The sequence below is a fragment of the Fistularia commersonii genome, chromosome 11, assembly GCF_037954325.1.
Source record: "Fistularia commersonii isolate RoL2024-O1a breed Wild chromosome 11, RoL_Fcom_v1.0, whole genome shotgun sequence".
NCBI lineage: Eukaryota > Metazoa > Chordata > Actinopteri > Syngnathiformes > Fistulariidae > Fistularia > Fistularia commersonii.
The window spans coordinates 11,898,085-11,906,318 of NC_141294.1; the positions used below are offsets into that span (position 1 = coordinate 11,898,085).

The 8,234-nt window shown below is 39.3% G+C and overlaps 1 protein-coding gene across 2 annotated transcripts; it reads right to left on the reverse strand.

Annotated features, from left to right (window-relative positions):
• Positions 1-9: 9 nt before the first annotated feature.
• On the reverse strand, positions 10-4,542 carry dnaaf19 (dynein axonemal assembly factor 19). Of its 2 annotated transcripts, XM_086154942.1 has the most exons (4): positions 4,229-4,542; positions 1,529-1,640; positions 1,117-1,300; positions 10-364 (listed from the first exon to the last, which is right to left on the reverse strand). In XM_086154942.1, the coding sequence occupies exons 3-4, from the start codon at positions 1,257-1,259 to the stop codon at positions 256-258; spliced, it is 252 nt and encodes an 83-aa protein (XP_086011068.1). In that variant the 5' UTR covers positions 1,260-1,300; positions 1,529-1,640; positions 4,229-4,542; the 3' UTR covers positions 10-255. The 2 variants fall into 2 exon arrangements, with proteins under 2 accessions (XP_086011068.1, XP_086011069.1); XM_086154943.1 differs by lacking the exon at positions 1,529-1,640.
• Between the last annotated feature and the right edge of the window lie 3,692 nt (positions 4,543-8,234).

Below are 8,234 nucleotides of genomic sequence, written 5' to 3' on the forward strand. Positions count from 1 at the left end.
CAAAAAGAGTTGGGAACAGTACTTTATTGTGCAACCCTTTAGGTAATGAGTGGGATGCAGTACTCACTGTGTGTCTATGTTGGTGTTATACATGTGTATGCAGTACTAGATGTAGACTAAAGTTGACTTTAATTGAAAACTTGAGAACCGCAATATATTTCCTTGTAAGAGCTCATCCAGAATAAGTGTTTTTATCAATATTACATTTTCTTCCAACTGTAAGTGAAATAAGCTTTCTGACAATGGTCCAGGAAGTCACTGGGGGTTGTTGGTTGAAGCGACCAGTGGGTTCCAGGGTTGTTTACGTGCACCATCTTTATCATTCTTCTCCAGCGGCTTCAGATGACATGTAAGGACCAGGTCTCTGAGACAAATGATAAATTCTTGTCATTGCCTTGAAAATCACCCTCTGGAATCCTACATCACAGTTTGGAAACAACTTCAAGGACCTGTCATGGTCTGAAATCACATTAAAGAATCTCATTGCTCAGTCTAGAAACATCTCAAATACCTGCCACCACCCAGAAACACCACAAGGGCCATTTCTTAGCCTGGGAAAATATTTGATGATCCTGATTTATCATGAAATCATTATCAAGAACCTGCTGACACTTTCCACAATATGGAAAGAAATTCAAGGACTCAGTAACATAGACTGGAGACATTTTGAAAGGACCCCACCTAATTGAGAATCCCAATCAAATAGCCTGGACACAACCAAATGACCTATTACAGGATGGGAAAGTTCTCTTGGTTAATCTTGGGTAATCATAGTCTGTGAAACTCTGGCAACACTTTACATGGACCAGCGACAGCCCAGGACCCTAAAATAATGAATGAAAATACATTCATACCTGCAAAAACATAATAATATCAAAATGAACTGTTTTAAGCTGAAAAGGCGTTAAGGGTCATAACAGTCTGGTGGAAAAAAAAACTTCAAGGAACCAATAATGCAGCTTGGAAACACTTGTGTGGGCCAATGATCGCATGTAAATACTTTCAAGGCCCCAAAACATGGCCTTAAAAACTTCAAAGATTTAAAGACCTTCCATATGTAAACCTCGTTTCTAAGGTCTTAAACCTGTGGCTTCTTTCTGGGTCCTGGAACCTCACCTGAACTCCTGATAAGTCCTTCCCTGCCTGACAGCTCGCAGTTTTGCATCATTCTCTAGTTTGTACTTGTGTTCTGACTCGACAGCAGCCTTCAGCTCCCTCTCCAGCGCGGAAAAGTCAATGATGGCGCGGCCTGACGTCATCGTCACTCAATGATGTCACTTGTCAAGTGTCAATGTTTAACCTAAGAAGCGGTGAAGAGAGAGACATTTTAGAGTGTAATAATGGATGAAAACAACAAGTGAGGAAAAGAACAAAAAGGTGACTAACTTCACAAAAGAGTAAAAGCAAAAGAAAGTCAGCTCTATTTAAAACACCTTTGAAAACAATAAGACTGAATAAGAATAAAACTTGAGGGAGGGTGTACTGAAAGTATTATTATTACTACAGCTGCATAAAAACAAGACAATACATCAAGTCAGAAGTTGTGATTTTCCCAAGTATTTGGTTGTTTGAAGTGATTCCTCTAATGCCAATCTAAGACGACCATCAGTCGAGGAGATTCAGTTGATGAGTTTCAAATTCTGAGGAAGAAAGAACATGAGAATTGTCATCAATAGCTGTAGTTCCCACTTGAAAGAGGCTGACTGTGAAATTGCAAAACCCTTGTAGACAGTTTGATTCCTCTTTCTTGCATCACAACTTCCTTTTTCATGACATTTTCATCAGCGTATGTAAATATATAATAGCGGAATATTGGACTTTGAATACAACTTTGATAGTCATTAATAATGAGGCAGAATTGATCTTGAAGGAGGTGATTGTGTAACTCCCAGAATTCCCAGCACTGTAAGAAACCGCAAAAGATGAAAAACTCCTAAAACAGGATGGACAAACATAAGAAACACCGAGAGCAACAGCAATGCCTATCAAGTCCAGCAAGGCATTTTTTGAAAAGTTCAAAGCATAGCATCAACTCCAGTCAAGGATATATCAGTATTTGTTCAACATCACTCCGATAAGGTCCTATAAGTATTGGTAAATGTGTACAGGTTTTGGAGGTTTGGTGTTTTCTGGGTAAATAAAAGTCTTAGTGGTTGTCTACCACAATTCACGGCTGAATTGCATTCAGACAATTTCCCCCGTTTAAAAGTATAATTTGCCAGAAAATTATCAAAATGTTACAGAGAAACATGAATTGTTGAGAAACATGACACCCCCGTCGACCTGTATTCGACGTTACATTCGAAAATGTAGAATTGGTGATGAGTAGCACGGAGCCTAGTACTGTTATATCAAGAGAAGTTGTTGGAAATAAAGCGACAACATTTGGAGTGAAAGCCTCATTGCAGACATCTTCATTGAAGCGTTACAATATCATTAACCACAAATGAGTAAGACTGTAAGAGCAGCTCTATTTCCATAAGAAGTTACATCATCTGCTGCAACCTAAGTTGCTCTTTTGGGCTTTTCCTTTATTTGAATTGTTCATAAATTAATTAATAGATATCCGGAACAACACTGAGCATATTCTCCCTGACTCCTATTGGATGCAGTATGATAACAGCTTCTCCAGACTACCTTTGCTTAGATGCTTGATCATGCAGTAGCGTACTTTGTCTTTACCAATTCCTCTCTTAACTCCTCTATGCTGACATAGATTGTAGATCAGAGGAGCTCCCTCTCTATTCTTTGAGGTCTTCCTGATTTCAGAGTTCAATTTGTGTCTATGACTGAAATGTTTGCAAGAATCTCAGCGGCTTTCTAATGTATAAAGTATCTCCTCAATTTCCTTAAGGATTAATAAAGTATCTCTATTCTACTAATGTGCCCCAGCATTCTCTACTTCAAACAACTCCAGCTGTTTTGTTTAACAATACCACCCTCTCTCTCTGACCCTTTTGCACATCTGCCTGACTCTTTTGCTCTATCGCAGAGGCCTTAGACAGGGGATCAGAGGGGTACTGCCAGGGGAGTCATGAAATTTATGGTCGATTAGAAAAGTTGTAGATTTCTTCTACATTTCTCCAACAATGTTTCTACAAATGAAAACATTTTCAGATTCACATTAGACTGAATCAAACATTTTGCGGAGAATGGCTAGATAAAATGTTGATAAACGCCATTGGCAGGGCCACCATGTACTGTAATTCATACATTAATATATAAATGAACATGTGTATTCAAAAAGCTTAGTTGTAGATGCATGTTAACAAGCTACATTTATGAATTGCAGTAGGCCCAATTTTGTATTCAACCCAATTTTGTACAATCTACTGTATAAAGTTCCTCTGTGATCAATAAAGTATTTCTGATTCTGATTCTGATAAAGTAGAGACTCCCTACTCTACCTCTCCATCAGTTGGGGCCATGACCTGAAAAATATTGACAACACCAAGTCATGTGCATCCTTATTTTATTCTTTTCTACTACCTGGATTTCTCTATTCAATCACTTGTTTAAAATTATGTGGCTTTTGGATTAGTTTACAATTATGTTCATGGTCAGGTTAGGTCAGTCAGTGCTGTGAACCTGGTCTAAGCGTTTAATATTTGAATGACGTAATTGGCTGTCAATTTTGAAATGCTCACTCAATGTTTAAACATTGTGAACACTTTTATTTTTTATGTAATAATATAAACCCTATTCCTAGACAATTTTCTAGTAAGTAAATAACGCTTTCCTTTCACTCCAATTTAAGATTTGGCTTCAGAAAAATACTAAACGATTTACAATAAAGGGAGAGCTTTCTATGTGGAGTTTGCATGTTCTCCCCATGTCTGCCTGGGTTTCCTCCGGGTTCTCCCGTTTCCTCCCACAGTCCAGAAGCATGCAGGTTAATTGAAAAAAAGGAAAATTGCCCCAAATGACTGAGTAAATAGCTTTTTGTCTATATGTGGCCCTGCGATTGACTGGCGACCAGTCCGATGACAGCTGGGATAGGCTCCAACATCCCTCGCAACCCCGAGTGCAGGATAGGCGGAAGAAGGTGGATAGATGGATAGATGGATGGATATTTCATGTCTAGCTTGCCTCGGTTAACGTCATCAGTTTGTCGATAGATAGTCCAATTAGCTCGATAACTAGCAGGCTAACTTCAAAGATATTCAAATTAGCTCGGAAACTAGCCGGCTATATTCCAAACGTAAACATTAATGTTATTTAAATGTACCTGTTTGGCGTGCGGTCCAGGTAGGTGACAGTAACCGATATTCTCGAAAATATCCCCTTAACCTCCGTTCCTTCAAGTGTTTCAAGGAACAACAACGAAGAGTCGCCATGACGACCGTTCGTGACGCTTCTTCTACGGCACATGACAACGCTGTCTTCTGGACACAGATTACCGATGGTTACTCTTTCCCTCACAGTTCCATTTCCCGAAGTAATTCGCCAACCCCGCTTTCACCTTTTGATAAATTATAAATAAATATGATACGTAATAATTTTATAACGCTTCTGAAGTGTGTCTACCCGCTACCTGTCAACATCGTATATTTTCGTTGTCTATGGTTGTCACGTGATCACAATACCGCCGCCCCTATTCCAGCAAGTTGGCAATGACTTCTTGCTGGGTTTTGCTGGGTTACATGATGGTGGTCTGTGTGTGATTTCTGATGTTTAAAAATAATATGTCATTTAATGGGTGGGATGTGAATCTGAAGAGAAGGAGAAGTTCTGGAATGAGTTAGATAAAGTGATGCAGAATATTCCCAGAAATGAGAGAGTAGTAATTGGTGCAGACTTCAATGGACATGTTGATGAAGGCAATAGAGGGGATGAAGAAGTGATGGGCAGATTTGGTATCCAGGATAGGAATGCAGAGGGACAGATGGTGGCAGATTTTGCAAAAAGGATGGAAATGGCTGTAGTAAACACTTTTTTTCAGGAAAGACAGGAACAAAGGGTACCTTATAAGAGCGGAGGTCGGAGCATGCAGCTAGACTACATCGAGGTAACGTGAAAGAGATCAGTGGCTGTAAAGTAGTTGTAGGTGAGAGTGAAGCCCAACAGCATAGGATGGTGGTTTGTACAATTACTCTGAATAAGGAAGATCAAGAGTACAAAGGCAGAGCAGAGGACAAAGTGGTGGAAGCTGAAAAGGGAGGAGTGTTGTATGGTTTTCAGGGAGGATTTGAGAAAGGCTCTGTGTGGTCAGGGAGATCTTCCGATGATTAGACAACAACAGCTAGTGTTATCAGGGAGACAGGTAGGAGAGTACTTGGTGTGTCACCTGGAAGGAAAGTAGATAAGGAGACTTGGTGATGGAATAAGGGAAGTGCAGGAGTATATACAGAGAAAGTGGTTAGCAAAGAAGTGGGATATTGTGAGGACTGAAGAGAACAGACCAGAGAACAGGGAGATACAACGTAAGGTAAAAATAGAAGTAGCAAAGGCAAAACAAAGGCCGTACGATGACCTGTATGCTCGGTTGGACACTAAGGAGGGAGAGAATGATCTATACAGGTTGGAGAAACAGACATATAAAGATGGAAATGATGTACAACAGGTCCAGGGGATAAAGGATAGAGGGAAATGTATTGACAGATGCTAGAAGAGTGATGAGACACTGGAAAGAGTACTTTAGAGAGCTGATGAATGTGGAAAATGAAAGAGAGGCAAAGTTAGAAGAGGTGACTATTGGAGGCCACAAAGTACCACAGATTAGTAAAAGTGAACTGAATGTGGTGGAATGAAATGAAGAAATGAGTTTAAGCAGGTTGGAATGGGTAGAGAAAAGTATCAGGGGTACCATGCGATATAAGACTATCAGCCAGAATGAAAGGAAACGTGTACAAGACAGTGATGCTGTATGGCCTAGAAACAGTTACAATGACCAAAAGACAGGAGACAGAGCTAGAAGTCACAGAGATGAAGATGCTAAGGTTCTCTTTGGGAGTGGATAGGATCAGGAATGAGTCTATCAGAGGAACAACACATGTTAGATGTTTTGGAGAGACGGTCAGAGAAGCCAGACTTAGATGGTTCAGTCACATACAGGAGAAATAGTGAATATATTGGTAGACGGATGCAGCAATTGGAGCTGCCAGGCAGGAGGTCTCGAGGAAGACCAAAGAGAAGATTTATGGACGTAGTGAGAGAGTATATGAAGGTAGTTGGTGTCTGAGAGGAGGATACAGAAAATAGGGTTAGATGGAGAAGGTTGATTCACTGTGGCGACCCCTGAACAGAAAAGCCGCAAGGAAAAAAGAATGTCAAATCAAGTCGTCTCTGCGGGGTTTTACTTATAGGTTTAATCAGCCTCAACTTCATTTAGCTGATGGGTCTTTTTGGACTGGGTTGTTACAGCTACATTTTTCACAAAAGTATTTTTCTTCTTCCTTTTTTCTTAGCTTCAGCTTTAAAAAGTTAAAATCTTGCCCCGTGCATGTCGGTTCTATGTATAGAATATCTGACTTCTTTTCACTGACAATAAGACTTCTCACTTTCCAAGGAAGTTGCTATCAACCACATGATTTCTGGCTTTCCTGCAGCTTAAAAATAACAGTCTTCCATTTTGGGTGCATCAGACTGAGGTGGTGTGCTGCTTCTGTGGCAGTTATTTTAATTCTTTCCGGTGTTTTTTTTGTACTTCATCCGCTGATGTTTATGCTATTACACCCCTGCCAAAAGCTGACTTTCTTTATTCTGCGCGTCTTTTTGTTGTTTCTACCCCAGTTTGACTTTTACGTCTTGGCTCTTGCCAGGCTTTTGTTTCTCGTTGATTTTAGTGCTTATGAAAACAAAAAAATCTCTTTTTTGATTTGTTTGACTCTGAACTATTTTTCGTATCTTGTCATTTTAAGTGAACTCCTCTCCACTCTCCCTAGCGACGCTCGCCTCCACACCTTGTGCTGAATTTCTTTTCATACTTGTTGCAAACTTTGGCTCTCAAAGCATGGTATTGATTTTAGAATACAATCACCTTTATCAGAGTTCAGATCTAAAATACAGTACACTTTGTGCACATGACCAAATGTGCATCAGTTTTGACTTGTCCTCGTAATGCAATACTGGGCATTTTGTCTTCCACTTAAGACATTAGTCCTTCTCCTTCAACATGCACATCCCTACAACATTTAACGTCCAATTTGAGAAATTCCTGTTATCTTACAACCCAAACTGTCATGTTTTTCCTCAGTTTTCCGAGTTCTTCCATCTGCTTCAGCTCTCAATGCAGCATTAAATGCTGTTTACCATTAAATTGTTATCTTCCTCCATTTCAGTTGTACTATATTGAGCTTGTCACTTTCTGATAGCATGTCTTCTATTGACTGTAGAACTTTGGATAAAAAGTGGGCTATGTTTTGTTTGAACACGGCTCTTGTCACGCTTTCCAAATGTGTTTATTTGTGTATGTGTTTGTGTGTTTGTCTGTGTGTGTGCACCCATCTGTTTCAGCATTTTTGAGTGTGTGTTTGTATATACATATACAATGTACTTGGATATATTCATTTATTATGACCAATGTGTTACATTAGTAGCACATTAGTACGAAAGTTAATAACTTGCAACCGTCGGCCCATGCTTTGCTGCCAAAGTGTATATAATTACATCTTGTTTTATTATTTGTTCATATAAAAAAGCATTGCATAAACCGTTGCAAATTTGATGAAAGTTTGGATGTTGTCCCCATGTCTGCGCGGGTTTCCTCCGGGTTCTTTCGTTTACTGGTTGATGAAAGTCATTGCATTTGTTTTGGGATGCAAGGGCCAAATCCGGCCACCAGAGGGCAAAATAGCATACCTGTGTTAGTGACCTCTTCACAGTTGACCTTCTCATATTAAAACATTAAAAATATGAATAAACGGATGGAAACGTCTTTACGGGATAAAGATCTGGAGCTGGTCTCCTTCCTGGGATTCGAAAGTTTTAGTGACTTTAACAGCGATCGCTTTAACAACATTATACGTAGTTTAAACCAGAAAGTATAACTTAAAATGTACATGTCATACATGGAATTCCCATGGTATTCAGCTTTAAATAAAAATAAATAAAGTGTTTTTGGCTTCTCAGGCCAGTGTATGTCTGAAGTGAAGTTATATGCTAACAATGTGATAAATGCCATTTCAACATTTTTACACCATGTTTATTACAACTGAAGGACTGATTTACTTTAGTTAATAAGTTGTCAGAGAGCAAATCAATTAGCATTTTCAAAATTAAACTATAAGTTGTGA